Source organism: Rattus norvegicus, chromosome 7 (assembly GCF_036323735.1).
Source record: "Rattus norvegicus strain BN/NHsdMcwi chromosome 7, GRCr8, whole genome shotgun sequence".
In the NCBI taxonomy this organism is placed as follows: Eukaryota; Metazoa; Chordata; class Mammalia; order Rodentia; family Muridae; genus Rattus; species Rattus norvegicus.
This window is the reverse complement of record NC_086025.1, coordinates 12,543,038-12,562,202: the sequence shown is the minus strand read 5'-3', so window position 1 is coordinate 12,562,202 and position 19,165 is coordinate 12,543,038. Positions and strand designations below refer to the sequence as shown.

Below are 19,165 nucleotides of genomic sequence, written 5' to 3'. Positions count from 1 at the left end.
GGTTTAGCAACCACAACCAATTTGATGAATAAACACAGGTCACAAAATGACGGAGAGGTGATGGAGATCTCTTATAGCAATTAAGGGGGAGATTGTTTCATCTCATGGGGAACTGTGGGGGCCCATATCTGAGGTGCCAGAAAGACTTCTTGATATTTTATTAAGCAGTAAGCTTTTCATGTCCACTTGTCGCTCTTGAGACTCCATTTGGGTCAGCCGCCATAGAGCACAGAAAGTGAGGTTCTGAATGTTTAGACTAATACATGGCAAGCCACAGGGTCTGGCTCCAGGCAGAGAGGAGTCCATTGTTACAGTGTAAGAATTTTTCATTTTCTCTTTGGAATTTTTGTTTCTACAAATCTGAATTTCTCCATCTTGAGTAATGGCATTCCTTTATTCATATTTATTTTTTGAAAATAGGTTGGGACATTATTTCTAAGAAAGCCTTGAGTATTTGCCTCACTCCCTTTCCCCATTTCTGAAATTTGATAGTATCAGGCCATTCTTCTTACCACAGGGATTTCTGACCTGCCTTAGGCAGTCTGCTTCTCTGAGATCACAGGTGGTCGCTAGAAACAATCTGAAATTCTCTAAGATCACTGGCAACTGCAGTTTGAGGGAAAAGCGGCAGGAATTGCCCATTAAGTGAGTATCTGCAAAGCCAGGACAACCTGTGCTTTCAATGCGTCTGGGGAAAAACCTTAGTGGAGCTAGGTGCTCTCCAGAGTAGGAATCAGGGCCAACAGCACGACTTAAACCTGAGAGGAAGGTGATGCTTCTACTGTCACTCAGGATTCAGGAGGCAGGCCCAGGGATTGTTGGCCAATCAGGGAGAACGTTTGGTGGCTGTGTGAACTGGCCAATGAGGAGTTTCGGTCTTCGGTGACGTAGACTGCACAACATTTGGGGTGCCATTGTGTGTCCCGGCCATATTGTCGTCCAGTATATTTGGCTGAGGCCCCTAGATCTCTCTCCTCCGTATCTGTGTCCCCTCCACTGACTGCAGGAGTCGCAGGAGGACAACAGGACACCCAGTGACTGAAAATGGTGCGTGCACAGGGTTTGGGGAGGAGACTACAGCAAGCGGAGGAGGCAGTGGGGAGGCGGCCTTCCAGGGCAGCTGAGTCTGCGTCTCATCTGGCTCTGCTGGGCTGTGCTGCCCAGGTTCCTCTGGGTGGAGCTGGACCAAACTGGCAGAGCTGCGATCCTGACTCGCTGAGCGCTCAGTGCTGTGGAGTCTCGGGTCAGCTGGGCGCTCGCAGCCCGCGTCTTTGCAGTCTGGGCTTTGTAGGTGGAGAGTCGTGGGGAACCGTGGGTTTGAGCTCGAGTAAGAGAGTTTGGGGGGAAACCTGAGAAGTGAGATGATCCCGGGTTCTATGCACGTGGTCAAGAAAAAAAAAAGTAGGATACGTTTATGTCTCCACAGTGTCCCAATGTATTTAATAGCCAGTCATTTCTTAGCCTTTATCGACTACGATTTGATGAGTACACCTGGTTATCCTTGCGAGCTGGCTAGCCATTGGCAACCACAATTCATTTATCCTTCTCTTTTTTTTTTTTCATTTATCCTTCTCTTAACTATTAATATCAACAGGCAGACCACACATGACCATTTCACACAATGTGCAGGTTACTGAATGGCTAGGCAGAAAATATGAGAGGGTCTCAAGTTGGAGGCCGAGAACTGGTTAAGACTTGGCAGTGAGGGTGCAGAATGTCTAATGCACGTTCCGAGCACAGGCTGTTAGGAGATATGTTTGAAATGAGCTGAGATCTGTGTGCTGGGGCTGCAGTCCTAGAGAAGAGACGGGGCTTTTCCTGTGATAAGTTTTCTGGCTTTTCACAACTGACCCTATGATCGTTCAGTGGGCTTCAGAAGTTTCTATAGTCTCAGGCAGTCTATTTTGCTTAACAAAATAGAGTCATGTAGACTCGTCGCAGCCAGAAAGCTAATAGTTCCCAAAGCCAGAGTAGCCCAGAGCAGCCCTTCCCTGTTGTCTGTTTCTCTTGCACACTTCTTCCAGTGGCATCTGCCTTTCCTATGAGCTTCCCCTGGATTTCACTCAAGGGAAGCTTCCTTTAAATTCCATGACTTGTATTCTTAGCCTAAGGATTCTCGTAACTCTCAATAAATGCCTGACTTTCCAAACCCTTCTGACTTTGCTAAGCTTACTGGAAAGGAAAATTCACATGCATGGGTTGCTCAGATTGGTCCCTATCATAAGTGTTATTGGCCTTGGATTGTTTCTAAACATTGTTTTAACATGAAGAATATTCACAGAGGTGAGCCATGACTGTCTACGAATGGGGTATTGCAATAGAATAAAACCCCATATCGTAAATTCAAAAGCTTCCCTTCAGTTGGCCAAGGAGGGCTACTCTTGTAGGAAGTTAAAAACAGTGCTCAATAAGGAAGCAAGGGCTGTTCACCCTGGCCACACAGTGAGTTTCAGGCCAGCCAGAGCTCCAGAGTAAGACTCTGACTCAAAATAAATACATAAAATCTGCTATCCATAGCGATCACGGCTTTTAAAGCATTCTTTTATTTATTGTGCATGGGGGTGGTCTGGGTGTCGTGGAATGGGTATGTAAGTTAGAAGACCACTCTCTGGAGTTCATTCTCTCCTCACGTCATATAGGTTCTAAGGAACTATGTCCTGTGCTCAGACTTGCTTACCCAGTGAGGCCTCTCACTGGCCCATATCTGGAATTTTATCTTCTTTTTTTTTTTTTTTTTTTGGTTCTTTTTTTCGGAGCTGGGGACCGAACCCAGGACCTTGCGCTTCCTAGGTAAGCGCTCTACCACTGAGCTAAATCCCCAGCCCCGAATTTTATCTTCTAATTCCTGTTCTATGATAGTACAGCCAATTGAAGTTCTGGGGAACTACAGTTACTTCTAGCTGGACACTGTGCAGGACCGGATCCTAATGAACGTCTCTTTCTTGCCACAATATAGCCTCTGTGTTTGATAAAGTATGTTCATCCTTCCCATATTATCTAAGACGTGAACCCTCCAGATCCTGTGGAAGCACGAAGCTCGAGGCACGACCTGAAACAGAGACCACAGAGTGCTGCTGCTTATTGACTTGTTCACCGTGGCTTCCTCAGCCCATTTTCTTAACTTCCTAGAACCACCCACCAGGATGGCACCACACATAGAGTGAACTGAACCCTACCATGGCATTATTAATGAAGGAAATGCCCTCAGATTAAGATTCTCCTTCCCAGGCTGGGTGTGGCAATACATGTCTTTAATCAGCACTCAGGAGGCAGAGGCAGGTGGATCTCTGTGATTTTGAGGGCAGCCTAGTCTACAGAGTGAGTTCTAGGACAGTCATGACTGTTTACACACAGAAACCATGTTTCAATTCTCCACCCTCACCCCCCTCCACCCTGGCCCAGAACAAAAACTGAAAACAAAACAATTCCCCTTGCCAGATATGTCAAAATTTGCTGACCAGCTCCTTTAGCCTCTGTGTAACCTCAGAAACAAAGGTAACCTGGTTACCTTTCCGTATGCTACTAGGCAATGAATTAGGAGAGATAACCTTTCTGAAAAATGTTTTAATTACTTCTATAGTCTTGTTAGAGTGGGAGAGACTTCAAACTACTCTGACCAAAAATGTCATCATAGATCAACATATATTTAAACCCCCTTGATCCTGGCATCTGAGGAAAGTTGAACTTATCAATCCTTGAATGGGTATTGACTCTGTTAATTGATTTTTAAAAATATTTATTTATTTATTATATATAAGTATACTGTAGCTGTCTTCAGATACACCAAAAGAGGTCATCAGATCCCATTACAGATGGTTCTGAGCCACCATGTGGTTGCTGGGAATTGAACTCGGGACCTCTGGAAGAGCAGTGATCTTACCCTCTGAGCCATCTCTCCAGCCCCTGATTTATTTATTTACTTTTTTAGGTTTTTTTATCTTAATTTTGGATCATGTGTATGAGTATGTGCACATGAATTTAGGTGCTTAGGGAGGCCATAGATAACATCTTCATAAATTGGAGTTCCAAGCCTGACATGGGCGCTGGAAGCCAAACTGAGTATTGGATCATCTATCCATCCATCCATCCATCCATCCATCCATCCTTCCTTCCTTCCTTCTTTCTTTCTTTCCCCCACCCCCTTTTTTCTTCTTTTTCTTCCCCTTAGGCAGAGTCTCTTTGTAGTCCTGGCAATCTTGGAACTTGCTATGTAGATCAGGCTAGCCTTGAACTCACAGAAATCCTCCTGCCTCTGCCTCCAGAGTACTGGAATGAAAGGTGTGTTCCAACTGTATTGGATCTTAATGGAGCCATCTCTCCATTCTTTATTTGAAATTGTTTTTCTGATCTATGGCAACTAATAAACTTCGGGAGAGGGACATTTCTACTCAATTATACACCCACTGGTGAGCCCACCAAGGCCGCTGTTTATTTCCAAATTCAGAGTCAGACAGCCTCAATTAAACTCCTTGGAACTCTAAACAGATAAAATCAATGGCTATGGAAAAGAGAGTTTATAAGGAAGAATGACCAGAACACATCATATATGTATGTATGTCAGCTTGCTTTAAAGCTTTTCTCTTGTAGATCTTGAAAAAGGATTTATTTTTATGTATACACATGTGTGTATGTTAATGTGCATAAGCAAACACTCGAGCAGGTGCCCTCAGAGGCCAGTGTTGCGTTTCTCAGAGCTGGAGTTAAGGCCTGACATTGATGATGAACTCGAGTCCTCTGAAAGAGCAGCAGTGCTCTTAGCTGTTAAGCCATCTCTTCAGCCTGTCTGACAAATCATTTCGTGCTGTAGGCCTCTGGGCCCATATTTAAGCTTCCCAGTTTCCTCTCACTTCTTTTCCATTTTGACGCAGTCCTTTATGTTGAAGATGGGGGAGTGAGACATCACCTAAGTTTCTTTCCAGTTTTAAAACAGTTCTTCCCCTCTGTCAACATGTCTGTTCCCCCTCTGTTTGGAGCCCCAGAAACTCGAGTGAAAGCCAGATGTACAGGTGCATGCTGGTGGGAGTGGGGCAGAGGATTGTGAGAGGGTAGATAGAAGGGCATGGTGGAGAGATCTTGGGACAGTTACTGGCTTACCCCTCTAGGTGAATTTAGTGCTAGGTTTAGAGAGCAACCCTATCTTAAAAAAAAAAAAATGGTGGAAAGTAAGACAGTTTCTGGTCACCATTCATGCATGCATGGAGCAAATACATTTACATAACATGCTTACCTACACACACACACACACACCCCCCGACAGGTGGTTGTAGCACTTGCCTTTAATTCCAGCCTTCGAGAGACAGAGGCAGGCAGATTTCTTGAGTTTGAGGCCAGCCTGGCCTACGTAGAGTGAGTTCCGGGACAGCCAGTGCTACACAGAGAGATCTTGTCTCAAAAGACCATAAAGTAAGAGGGAAAAAACAGAGTACAATTTGGAGAGTCAGTTCTCTTTTCCTAACATGGATTTTGGAGATTGAACTCATGTGAGCAGTCTTCTGTGGTGAGTACATCTCTCCAGCCATTCACAAAACATTTTCTACAAAAGAAAAACGAGTGAGCCACTGTGAGTCAGTGAATTAGAGTTGGAGGTTCCTTTGTTTATTGTAATTGGATCTCTGTGTAACCCTGGTTGTTCTAGGACTTGCTGTGTAGACCACGTTGACCTCAAACTCACGAAGGTCCATCTGCCTCTGCCTCCTAAGTGCTGGGGCTATAGGCATGCAGCACCACTCCCTGTTGGAGATTTATTGACACATTTGAAGTAGAGAACACAGGTATTATTAGAAAGAGACACTCTGGGGAAAGAATAAGACATAGCTAAGTGTAAATACAGCTGTTTCAAAGAAGGGGCGTCCCTTTAGTGCCTTTACAGTGAGTGTATGTAGAATTTTGGTGGCTTTGAAATTATGTTAAAAGACCATTTTATTAATCCATTCTGACCTTTGACAATTTACATACATATATGATGTGTTCTGGTCATTCCCCCCCCACACACACACACACTGTCTCTTACTCCCTCTCATCTTTCCATCCCTATTCCTTCCTTACAAATCTCTTTTCCATAGTCATTGATTTTATCTGTTTAGAGTTCCAAGGAGTTTAATTGAGGCTGTCTGACTCTGAACTTGGAAATAAACACTCGGCCTTGGTGGGCTCACCCGTGGGTATAAAAGCAAATCTCAATGTCCCTCTCCCAGAGTCTGTTAGTTGCCTTGGATCAGCGGAAGTGATTGGACCCCATGAGCCCTTTCCTCATTCATAGCTGACTGTTAGGAGGGCCAGGTTGTATGGGTAGTGCTGAGAGCTCATGATCACCATGGCCCAGCTCTTTTTAAGTTCATTTTTTATTCACGTTTGCTTGCCTGTATGTGTATGATACAGTTGTCCAGGGAGGCCAGAGAGGGCATCAGATCCTCTCCAACAGGAGTTACTGTCTCCTGTGGGTGTTGGACCTTCTGCGAGAGCAGCAAGTACTCTCCCCAACCCCTTTACAACATTCCTAAACAAATACAGTTTACTAAGGTTAAAAGTTTAAAGAAATGTCTTTTATAAACAAAGCTATAAGGTGGATTTATCAGAGGGACTGTTTAGATTGGGAAAAAAGTACTAAAACATGAAAATTATAATTTTTTATCATTTTAGCACTAAGAACAATATATTTATTGTCTTTGACAAGATTATCTTTAGAAAAGCATATTGCCTCTGCAAGCAAATATGGCTTTGTTAGTATTTGCCTCTAGTTTCTTGTTCGTTTACTAGGACTGTGAATTATCTTTAATGAGTTCCATTCGGTTTTTATTTTATTTATAATAGATGAATATATAACTAATGAATGATTCATTCAATTTTAGTTTGTTTGTTTTGAGGCTTGGTCTCACTATATACCTCTGGCTGGCCTGCATCTGGCTGGCCTTAAACTCACAGAGGTCCACCTGCCTCTGCCTGCCAAGTGTTGGAATTAAAGGTATGCACCACCATGCCCTGCTTTTAATTTCTAATTAAGAGTGATCTATAAGGAAGCAGATCCGTGCTTCCCAGTAAGTTCAGTGCATTCACTGAGGATGTACTGAGGTCCCTAACAAGTTGTCCCACGCGACTGAATTGCATCCACCAAGCCGGCTTCTTTAACATTCATCATGCAAAGAATGTGTCTTCCAATCCGATGACCTCTGATGACTGTACAGAAACATGGCAAAGACCCTGAAATTATAACAGTAGTTTGTGGTGGGCATCAACTGTTTCGAAGAGCCACACCGTTCCTTGGAGTTAGGTTGAAGAAGAATCCTTCCCAGTAGTAGTTTCCATAGCCAAAAGAGGTAGACTATTTTACTCTAAGATAATAGTCTCACTGTGTGTACTAAGTAATTAAAAGCTGTTATAAAAAATTTAAGAGGGACCTCTCTAGTAGAGGTTATCAGTACAAGGGGTAATCTCAATCTGCTTTTTTAGGAGCCAGTGACCTTGGAGGATGTGGCTGTGGACTTCACCCTGGAAGAGTGGACTATGCTGAACTTATGGCAAAAGCAGCTCTACAAAGAGGTGATGCAGGACACCTTGAGGAACCTGTGCTATATAGGTGACGATGACTATTGTTTTCTTACATAACCAATGAAGGAACGAATGATTCTTCCTCACCAATCCTGCTGCATGAATTAGATTATAGAAAAGAAGCATTTTGGGTAAATAAGTCAGGTGGAATCACTTTATACTGTGAATTTAATCAGAATTTAATAATCTTTTATTTATTTCTTTGTCTATTTGTTTATTTTTCTATAGTGGTGATTCATTTTTCTTGCCCTGTATTTTAGGAAACAAACAGGAACACCAAAATATTGAAAATGAGTATGAAAATCTCTGGAAAAAACTAAGGTAATGTATACCCTAGGATATAGCTGTGTTTCGCCCAGTTCTTGGTGTGCTAATCCATTTTACAAAGAAGTAGTCATACAAATAAATCCTGCTTCAAACTGTTTTAACATCAACAAATCTTCTTTAAAACTTCATTAACCTTCAGCGCTCAGAACATCCTAATGTTAGTAACAACTGGAGCGCCATGATGCCTACCACAAGTAATACCATATCTTGGTTCATAAGCTCTGTCTATATTATTATTTAAAATGTTGTATTGATATATTTCTAAGTTTTAGGTATGTGTTGTATATGAAACAAAAATAAAATTTGTTTTTATAATAGGAGCAATTGTCAAGACAAGTCATTATGGAGATAAAAGTATGTTAGAATCCAATATTATTTTAGTCACTAGTACATCAAAAATGTATGTAATAGTACGTGTCGAAAAATATGTTTAATTAGCCCAAATGCTTGAATTACCCTAGATGCCTAGAACACATGAAACTCAAAACGAATGATCAAAATGTGAATGCTTCACTCCTTCTTTAAAAGGGGAACAAGAATACCCTTGGCAGGGAATAGGGAGGCAAAGTTTAGAACAGAGGCAGAAGGAACACCCATTCAGAGCCTGCCCCACATGTGGCCCATACATATACAGCCACCCAATTAGACAAGATGGATGAAGCAAAGAAGTGCAGGCAGACAGGAGCCAGATGTAGATCTCTCCTGAGAGACACAGCCAGAATACAGCAAATACAGAGGCGAATGCCAGCAGCAAACCACTGAATTGAGAACAGGACCCCCGTTGAAGGAATCAGAGAAAGAACTGGAAAGCTTGAAGGGGCTCGAGACCCCATATGAACAACAATGCCAAGCAACCAGAGCTTCCAGGGACTAAGCCACTACCTAAAGACTATACGTGGACTGACCCTGGACTCTGACCTCATAGGTAGCATTGAATATCCTAGTAAGATCACCAGTGTAAGGGGAAGCCCTGGGTCCTGCTAAGACTGAATCCCCAGTGTACGTGATTGTTGGGGGGAGGGCGGCAATGTGGGGAGGATGGGGAGGGGAACACCCATAAAGAATGGGAGAGGGAGGGGTTAGGGGGATGTTGGCCCGTAAACCGGGAAAGGGAATAACACTCGAAATGTAAATAAATAAAAAAAAAAAGAAGCTAAAAAATAAAATGCAAAAAAAATATGTTTAAATGTGATGTAGATATTTAGCACTTGCCAATAATGAAGACAGTATTATATAACCACAAATTATCTTCGTTTTTATTGTTAATGTCCTTGAACCAAACTTTAAAACAAACAGTTCAAATATTCTAAAAAATTATTACAGGGGCTATAACTACTACTACTTGTGATAAACCCTTAGTGAGCAATGTTTTAGTATTGTACCTTTTATTTTTTGCAGTAGTCAGTTGTTGGAGAAACTCTGTGAATATACGGAAGGTCATCAGTGTGCAGAAATCTTTACCTGGGCTCCAGAGTGTGCTGGAAACCAGAAATCATGTCCAGGAGTTCCCCCATACGAAAGCCATGTCTACGAAGAAGTGGTTATTGGCCATTTATCTCTGAATGTCCCCCCTCATTCTCACCCAGGACACAAACCGTATGATGTTCAGGAATGTGGGAAAGAGTTGTATAAACACAAAGAATCTGGGAGCACCTCCAATCCTTCCACACCCTTTCAGAAGCAAAGAAGAGTCCACGCTGAGGAGAAACCTGAAACTAGTCACTGTAAGGAAGACTCTAGGTGTCTCATCTTCAGTCACAATGATGACAGGACATCCAGTGGAGAACAGCACTATGAATGTAAGCAGTGTGGGAAAGTGTTCACTTCTGCCAGCTCTTTTCGAAGGCACGAGGAATATCACAGCCGAGAGAAAGCGTACGTTTGTAAGCAGTGTGGGAAGGCCTTCCCCTTTCCTAGTTCCCTCCAAATACACGAGAGGATTCACACCGGTGAGAAGCCCTATACGTGTAAGCAGTGTGGGAAGACCTTCGCCCGCTCCAGTTCCCTCCTGACACATGAGAGAATTCACACCGGAGAAAAGCCCTACGTGTGCAAGCAGTGTGGGAAAGCCTTCACCGATCGCAGCTCACTTCGATTCCACGAAATGATGCACAGTGGCGAGAAGCCATATAAGTGCACGAAGTGCGGAAAGGCTTTTGCTTCTTCGGGCGCCTTCCGAAAACATGAGCGGACTCACACAGGAGAGCAGCTCTTCGTGTGTTTGCAGTGTGAGAAAGTTTTCAGCTGTGAGAGTGCATTCCGGACACATAAGATAATTCATTCTGGAGAATGCGTGTGTAAGCAGTGTGGCAAAGCCTTCACCAGTCACAGTTCCGTCAAGTACCACGAACTAATGCATAGCGGAGAGAAACCCTATGTATGTAAGCAGTGTGGGAAAACCTTCAGGTCTCCCAAACAAGTTCAGATTCATAAACGAACTCACACTGGAGAAAAGCCTTACGTTTGTAAAGAGTGTGGCAAAGCTTTTACTTTCCTCGGCTCCCTTCAGTACCACGAGTTGATTCATACCGGTGAGAAACCTTATCTGTGTAAACAGTGCGGGAAAGCCTTCAGGTCTTCTCGTCAGGTTCAGATACATGAGCGAACTCACACTGGAGAGAAACCCTATGTGTGTAAGCAGTGTGGCAAAGCCTTCTTTTCTTTGTATCATTTAAGAAGACACGAAGTGATTCACAGCGGCACGAACCCCTACGTTTGTAAGCAGTGCGGGAAAGCCTTCAGTTGGTTCAGCACCTTTCATAGTCATAAACAGACTCACACTGGCGAAAAGCCCTATTTATGCAAGCAATGTGGAAAAGCCTTCTGTAGTCGCATATCGTGGAGAAGGCATGAGAAAGCTCACACTACAGTGAAGCCCTATGCGTGTGTGCAATGTGGAAAAGCCTTCCGTTCTCCTAGTTATCTCAAAATACACGAAAGGATCCACACTGGGGAGAAACCCTTTATATGTTCTCAATGTGGGAAACCCTTCCGATCTTTTCGTTATGTCAAATCCCATGAGAGAAGTCACACTGGAGAGAAACCCTTTGTGTGTACAGAATGTGGGAAAGCCTTCAGTTATTATAGCTCTTTCCATAGACACAGAAGAACTCACCAGACAGTAACCTTGAACACAGAGCTTGAAAAGACTTCATAACACCCATAAGATTGCATATGGAGAAAAACTGTAAAAGTTAAGCGAGTGAAACACCTGGTTCTACTCATGGGTAAAGGAAACTTTAGGCCAGACATGGTGTGGCACACCCTTAATCCCAGCACTTGAGAGGCAGAGGCAGGGAATCTGAGTTCAGGGCCAACCTCATCTATATACTGAGTTCCCTAGTCACCCATGACTACATAGTGTAACTGTTTCAAAAAAAGGAAAAAACATGTTTGTCTGAAGAGCAAGTTTGACTAGAAGAGAGGTCTTCATTGGTACATGTGCATATGCTTCCCCAGTAAAATCTTTGCTCGGCAAAGCAAAAGAAACTCAAGAGTAACAAGTAGTGGCCTAGTCCTTTGACAATGTTTCAGATGTTCATTACCCTAAATGTCAGCAATGGGAAAAACTTGATACAGATTTTTGTTTAAGAATGCTTTAGAAAATGCAGAATCTGAAGAAACTATGTAAATATATTGAACACACTGGAATTTATTAGGGATTTGTTTTTGCTTTTCAGAAATAGTCTTGCCATGCAACACAGGCTGGCCTCGAACCAATTATAAGTCTTTCTGTTTCAACCTCTAGAGCGTGTGGGTGAAAGATGTCTGCTTCCACATCTAGCATCAGTAGTTCATACTCCCCTCACCCCTTTGAAATTCTCCAGAAACGGTTTCTCCGTGTAGTACTGGCCATCCCAGAACTCCAGACCACGCTGGTCTCATCTCACGAGATGCACCTGTCTCTGCCTCCCTAGTGCTTGGATTAAAGGTGTGTGCCACCACCGCCTGACATGCTTAGACCTTTTCGAACTCCATGCTTCACATTTTTGCTGTAGAAAACTGTCTCTATTGTAGTTAATTTTTTTTTAAAGATTTATTCATTTATTATATATACACTGTAGCTGTCTTCAGACACACCAGAAGAGGGCATCCGATCCCATTACAGATGGGTGTGAGCCACCATGTGGTTGCCGGGAATTGAACTCAGGACCTCTGGAGGAGCAGTCAGTGCTCCTAACCGCTGAACCATCTCTCCAGCCTGTAGTTAATTTTTAAAATTATGTGTCCGCGCATGTGTCTGTTTAGATATGTGCACATCCATGTAGTTCCTGAAGAGGCCAAAAGGGGGTGTCGGATCTCCTGGGGGTGGAGTTAGTAGTGAGTGTGAGCTGTCCCATAGGGGGGAATGGAACTGAGTCATGGTCTTAGGACTGTTCTGTGCAAGAAACTGGCACTGACCATTTCTCTAGCCCCTAGAAAATTATCTTGAAGGTGTGTATGTGAGATGAAGGACTATTTAAGTACAGCTAATGGAAACCTAAAAGACCTTAAAGATAATTAAAAACAAAAAGTGCACTATCGCTACATTAATTTTAATTTTGTAAGTTTTTTTTAAAGCAGTATATACAGATTTAATGGGCGATATCTTTTTGTATCAAATCAGGTATTTTTTTTCTTTAACGTAGATCCATTCACTGGTGAGTTGATAATTACTCGTAATATGCCAGGAGGCATAAACAGTGTCTTGATTTCAAGCCTTTGAGATTAATGGGTGGGGGGAAAATGACTTTTTGTGTATTTTGCCCCCACTTCATTCACAGGACAAGTTGTTAGCATTTTTTTGTGTCATTCTCTTCCGTGAACAGAAACCACATAGTATACTTTTTTTGTTAGCTTTTCTCCCTCCCTGATGTGGTTTTTTTTTCTAGCACTTCTTATCTCCATGACCTTTAAGCTGTTTTCAGACCACTTTAAGATTAACAAATGTTAACTCCTGTCTACGCAGAGGGTAGGTATAAATGTCACTCTGTAATCATAGATCAACATCACACTTATAAGCTGTTTCTATGTCACAAGCCATTTTTACTATACCTGTATATTTAATTTTGTCTCCTTATAAGTGTTGCTTTTTCATGTTTATTGTATCTTTGATGTTTATTGTAATTTCTGTCATCATACTAAGATACGTTGGCATTAGTGGTTTCTTGTCAAAGACTGTTAGGTACCACGTAGTAAATCGTACTGGATCTCTCCATGTGCAGTGACTGAATGCGCCTCGTCAGTAAGAGCATTGCATAGATGTTCTTGTTTCGCTCACAAGGACCAATGAGATTGGTTAAATGTAGTTAGGTGCCTCTTGAATATACTGAGATGTGAGTATAATTCTGCATTTGGTAATCGTCGTTAACTTGGAGGTCCTCAAGTAATGCGGGGAGGGAAGGTTTAATCCATGAGCATGGCTTCACGCATGAGTGAGGAGAGGGCACTTTGCTCATTCTCGAGATTCAGAATGTTTTATGCTTCCTTGGTTTTGCGGACAGCCTTACAGAGTGGCCTTTCTTTTGTCATACTTTGGGACACCTCCCTTCCCAGCAGAAGGTTTGCCCTTGCTTTGAGCACCTGTGTTCTGGACCGGTTTTTAACCTTTCTGGGTTTCTGTACCAACACAATATTTCCTTTAATATACTGGCCACTACTCTTCACAAATACAGACGTTCCTAATTACCCATTTGGTTGTGTTCTGAGAAACCTATGGGGAAGGGTAAAATTAAATTTAAAAAGTGGTATGTATTATTGAGCAAAGTAATGGTTTTTGTCATGATATTTTGACAGTTCTACATATTTAATTCTCTTCCCCCATTTCTTTTTTTCCTGCCCTGTCCCTTTCCCTCTGCCTAATGGTCCTTATCCCCTCCTGAATAGACCCTTAGAGTTTCATGTCTGTCTCTTGCCCACCAGAGAGAGTCTATGCATGCTAAAACACAGGCTGGTGGCTGAGCCTGGCTTCTTTCATTCAACATGATTTCTAGTTCCATTCAGTTCTGTCAGCACCAGCATGCCATCGTGTGTGTACCTGTGGAGGTCGGAGCTCCTCTAGGAATCTGTTCTCACAGTCTACCTTGTTGATCAGGGTCTCTTGCTTATGCCCTGCTGCACACTGCGGGCGTCTGGCCCTCCGGCTTGCACAGATTCACCTGTCTCCACACACACACACCCATCTCCCCATAAGAGTGTTAGGTGCTCCCACATCTGAATTTTCATGTGGTCCCCAGGGAGCCAGGTTTGCTTATCAAGTACATTTATCTATTGAACCATCTTCCAGGGCTCTTAGGTAGTAAAATTTTATACAACCAACATTCTTTTCTGATCCTGGACATTGTGGGTAGACACCTTGCTTGGGTCACTGGGACTTAGATTCCAAACAGTCAGGAGTCCGATTATTATGGTACAGTCATAGCTGCTTTTATTTTGGTTCTTTTCCTCATATACATTCCTCCTTCTAACCTTGGCAATTCTAAATAAGGTTCATATAATTCTACTGGGTGTGGTGCCCTAAATCCTAGCACTTGGGAGATCTGAGAGGCAGAGGCAGGTTAGATCTTTGTAACTTTGAGGCCAACCTGGTCTACTTAAATGAGGTCCAGGCCAGCCAGAGGTAAATGAATAGTAAGCCACTGTCTTAAAAAGGATATTCTACTCCTAAAGCTGGCCTTGGATTTTCTGGGTTCCAGACGCTCCTTGGACCTGAATTCATATAGGAGATTGATATCCACTAGTCATTTCCCTTTTTAATTTTTTTTACATATGTTTATTTTGGGTACAAGGTGAGTCGTGCGTATGCTTGCTACCGTGTGCATGAGGAGGTTGCGACAACTGGTTTTCTCCAGTTATTTGGATCATAGTCATATGCTTGGAGGCAACTTCCTGTATCCACTGAGCCATCACCCCAGCCAGCCCAGGTCATCTCTGTATGATGTCAATAGGACTTTCCTCATGAAGAAAGTCCATAATTAGAAGTTCTTCAGGTTGGGGATTTAGCTCAGTGGTAGAGCGCTTGCCTAGGAAGCACAAGGCCCTGGGTTCGGTCCCCAGCTCCGGAAAAAAAAAAAAAAAAAGAAAAGAAAAAAAAGAAAAAAAAGAAGAAGTTCTTCAGCCCAGGTCATCTCCTTAGGATGTCAATAGGACTTCATTCAGAGGGTCCGTCGTTAGAAGTTCTTGGGTCAAAACTCTCATGTGTGACTCAGTGCTATTGGATACCTCCAGTAATTAAATCCTGTGTCAAGGAGAATATCAGGAAACACACACCCTTGGTGTTCATCCGTATAGCCGCATCTATATAGCACAGGATTATTTCAAATGGCTGAATTAGGTCAAGGATGGGCAAGCACCTCAGGAGGGTTCACCCTGGTCCAGTTAGCTTTTCTTTAAGATACAGTTGTAGCACAATGTTGCTTAAGATTTTGCTATAGAGACAAAAAGGTGGATCCTTTCACCTCCTAGCTACTCTGTCCACAGGGTAAACCCTTCTAGCACCCTCATCAGAAGCACACTGAGAAGCAGTGATGTCTCCGCTTCTCAGTAATGTCCTCCTCACCAGAATTCATCAAAGTCACACGGTCCTCAGGGGAGCCAGCTTGAGCAGAGGCAGTAGCTTTGAATACCTGCATCAGGAGTGATGTTTTTAGCATCGCTCTGGCTCTGGGTGGTGATTTTCAGGGGCCCGCACAGCTCCGTGATCCATTGAACAGGACTGTGTCCTCCAGGAATTGGGTTTGCTTGGGGGCTGTTCAAGTATTACATGCTCCCACAGTTATATTCTTAGGTGTCCCGAACCATTCTCCAGTGGTCTGCTCTGGGGCTCAATTCCAGTGGTAAGTCTGGCCCTTGAACTTGAGAATGTATGTGATCTTGAGTTTTAACAGCCTGCTTGTCTGAGTGTGTTCAAATGTTTTCTTTGTTTCCTCTTGATTCATTTTTTAAAATGTAGGTATCTTACAATTCTGTCAAAAGTAGACAGTGCTGACAGGCCAGTAACATGCAGGCTGCGGATGAATTTACCAAAAAGACAAAAGTAGAAAATGTTTTAAGCATGCAATGTTACAGCCATGGGTGATCCCCTGATTTCTTTGTATTTGTGAAGGAAGCCCCTCATCCCCTGCCCCGGTCCCCTCACCACACCTCAGAAAGAAAGGAAGGAAGGAAGGGCTGGAGAGCTAACAGATTTTTCTGCTCTTGCAAAGAACCCAAGTTCAGATCCCAACACTCACACCAGGATGCTCACAACCATTTGTAAATCCAGCTCCAGGAAAGGTGATAGCCTTCGCTGGCCCCTGCAGATACCTATACACATGTGCACATACCCACATATAGAAATACACTCATACACATTAAATACATAAACGTGTTGAATAGGCACCAGATGAATGAAAAAAAATGGGGGTGGGGAAGGATATGACTGCTTCTGGGTATGGCAGAGGAAAAAGGTTTTATAGATATGGGGAAGAGTGTGGCCAGAGGCATAGACATCTGGGAGAGTCCTGAGTGAACATGACCATGAGCTGTGCCATGTGAGAAGAGGAGAAGGGACAGCAGGGGAACCAGGTGTAATAGCTAGGAGGCCCAAAGAGGACAGATAACCAAAATGGCTGGATTATATAGGAAAGAGTATGTGGGAGAAGGGCAGTCCATCCCCTGGGCTAGAGGAGTCTAGGGCAGGAGCCTTGAGTATGCCAGCCAGGAGGACCCTGTGATGGTAGGAACTGAGGAATACAGGGAGAACCAGTGTAGCCCATGTCTGCTTGGATTTGTTAAGTAGGGATCTCATTCATTTGTCCTGGGTTTGAAACCTAACATAATATACAATATATTAATAATTCTGTATGAAAAACATGCAGTGCACTTAATCTATATCACATATAATTAATACAATATCAATGTGGTATAATATATTAATAATTATATGACAATTATATTAATAATTATGCACATTTTTTCTGGGTGTGGTGATGAATGCCTTTAATCCCAGTATTGTGGAGGCACAGGTAAGTAGATCTCTGAATAAGACACTAGTCTAGTCTCCATAGTAAGTTCAGGCCAGCAAGGCCTGTGTAGTGAGACCTTCCCTCAAAAATGTTTTCCCAATTCAAAAGAAAGAAAGCCACACTGAACTTGAAATGAACTATCAAGGTAATTATAGCTTCAATGACTGGAGAGGTGGAAAGTTGCAGGTCCAAATCTTAATTATAATTCATCTTGGGCTATCTTTGGCTCTCTTACTAGTTGTTTTTGTTTGTTTTGGTTTGGGTTTTTTTTTTTTTTTTTTTTTTTTTGCCTGCTTCTGTATCTGACCTAATACCCTTGTGATTATCAGGTCAAATCTTTTCAAGTATATTAAGTTAGCACACTACTAGCTACCACCAACCAAATGGCTAAGCATGTGGTCAGGTAGTCTGAGATGTCCCCACTTTCTGTAATCTACATATCTGAGGTTTCCACCAATGGATTTGCAGCCTCTTGACTTTCTTAACTTTGTTTCTATAAAACACCAAAATACTGTTGCCACATTGGAACATACTACTGGGGTGAATCTATTTCCAGGTCATGGTCACTCATTTGCCTGCAGAATAAATTATGTCTTATTCTCTTTGAAGTGAGCATTTGTTTTTTGTTTGTTTGTTTGTTTGTTTTGTTTTTGTGTTTTTGTTTTTTTTTTGGGTTTTTTTTTTTTTTGCCTTGGCACATTGCTGAGAGAGGTAGAAGTCTTTTGTAGTAATCGAGTGAAAACTTAGTCATCTCACGATCACTTATGTGAGGTCCATACTGTTAGATGTCTGGATAATCTCTGAGGTCACACCCGTCTGCAGCCACCTCTCTCTAACCCTCAATGCTGGCGGTGTATTTCTCTCTGCCAGTGAGGCTTGTTTGACAAGCACCCAACTATGATTCTGCAGTTCTCACTCACTCAAAGGAGTTGAATAGACTTCTTCCTTAAATGAAAACCAGGAAGTTGACAAGCAGCCTAATGAGATTCCGTAATTGTCACTCTAATGTGCTGATAGGAAAGAGGACACTGAAGCAGATTGCGGGATTGGGCCAGGGAGACTGGTGTGGTCTGCATTCTCTGGTCTGTCTCTTCAGTTTCTCGGCCTGTCATTCTGTAAAGCGGACACTTAGGGAGTTTGATTGCAAACTCACCCAGGCTGTTAACCTCTCTGCAACCTGAGGTATCTCAGAGTCAGCTCCGAGGACTAAGCTACCCAAGATGGAGGAATTACCTTGTCTCTAGAACTTAACACTTCTTTTCCTGTTGGAAAGTCACAGGCATCTCAGTAGGGTGCCTGAAATACTGTGGTGGGGGGCGGGTGTTGGTGTTGAGGTGAGATGTGGTCTGATTAAAACCTAGCTGAAATCTAAGACTTCCACAAAAGAAACTACCAGGCTTCCTGGGCAACCAGATCCTAAACCACTAAGGACTTTGAATGGTATATCCTGTGTAATGGATTTGTATCAGCCATCTTACTTCCCTTCAAGTCACACATTAAAAGACTTCTTCCTCCAAGTGCAGGAAGGATCACCTCTCCCCCCAAAGCCTTAAAAATAGATACCTCTGCTCTTTCTGAGTAGCCTATCTTCTTTCCTTTCAGCTACCACTGTTCTGTTTCACATTAACCTGACAGAAATGAATATTTTCTTAAAAGATGCTTTAGCTTTAACCGTATTAAAACAACGAATCCCAAGAAATTGGGATTTCTCTGGGAATCTGGTGTTGGGAGAAGAAAAATCTGGGCCAGCCAGAACTGATGCTTGTCTCTCCAAAAACACTTCTCCCTTCCAGGAAAGAGTTGGACAACCTCACAGAGGTAGTGACAGTTCAGTAATGTGTGAGATCACCCCTCATCCTGAACTGGACCTCTACTTAAACTTGTCTCACTTTAGTAACCCCAAGATTGACTAGTGGGGGTCACTGGGCCTTTTTCTTCCTCTCCCCAACATAGCCATATCACATAAATCTCCTTTTTCTGGTTTTCCCTGTTAATTTGCATGTTTGTCTTCATGAGTTTGGGTGGCTGCTGTGTCCTTGAGTTTAGTAACAGCTGCCAGGAACAGTATGACTCAGTGTCCCTCTTGACTGTGACCCTTGAATATGTCTGAGTGGACAAGCTGAACTGTATAGTACCTCCTGTCTCTAAACATTGGCTATTTGGAGTCAGGTAATAGTGTGCATCATAATTTGCTGGGTCAAGCTAAGCACTGGGTCATTGTTTTTTTTTTTTTTTTTTTTTTTTTTCTTTTTTTCCGGGGCTGGGGACCGAACCCAGGACCTTGCACTTCCTAGGCAAGCGTTCTACCA

General features: G+C 42.8%; 2 protein-coding genes across 5 annotated transcripts in view; one reads left to right on the top strand and one right to left on the bottom strand.

The window, feature by feature from the left end:
- Ftl1l5 (ferritin light chain 1 like 5) overlaps positions 1-19,165 on the bottom strand; it is a 576,109-nt gene that overhangs the window by 309,310 nt on the left and 247,634 nt on the right. The window lies entirely within an intron of this gene.
- Positions 886-13,617, top strand: Zfp799 (zinc finger protein 799). Of its 4 annotated transcripts, none has more exons than XM_039079727.2 (4): positions 886-1,047; positions 7,447-7,536; positions 7,806-7,866; positions 9,274-13,617. In XM_039079727.2, exons 2-4 carry the CDS (start codon positions 7,512-7,514, stop codon positions 11,027-11,029), a joined length of 1,842 nt encoding a protein of 613 aa, XP_038935655.1. In that variant the 5' UTR covers positions 886-1,047; positions 7,447-7,511; the 3' UTR covers positions 11,030-13,617. The 4 variants fall into 4 exon arrangements, with proteins under 4 accessions (XP_038935655.1, XP_006241146.2, XP_038935654.1 ...); XM_006241084.5 differs by having other exon boundaries at positions 9,271-13,617; XM_039079726.2 differs by having other exon boundaries at positions 7,447-7,573.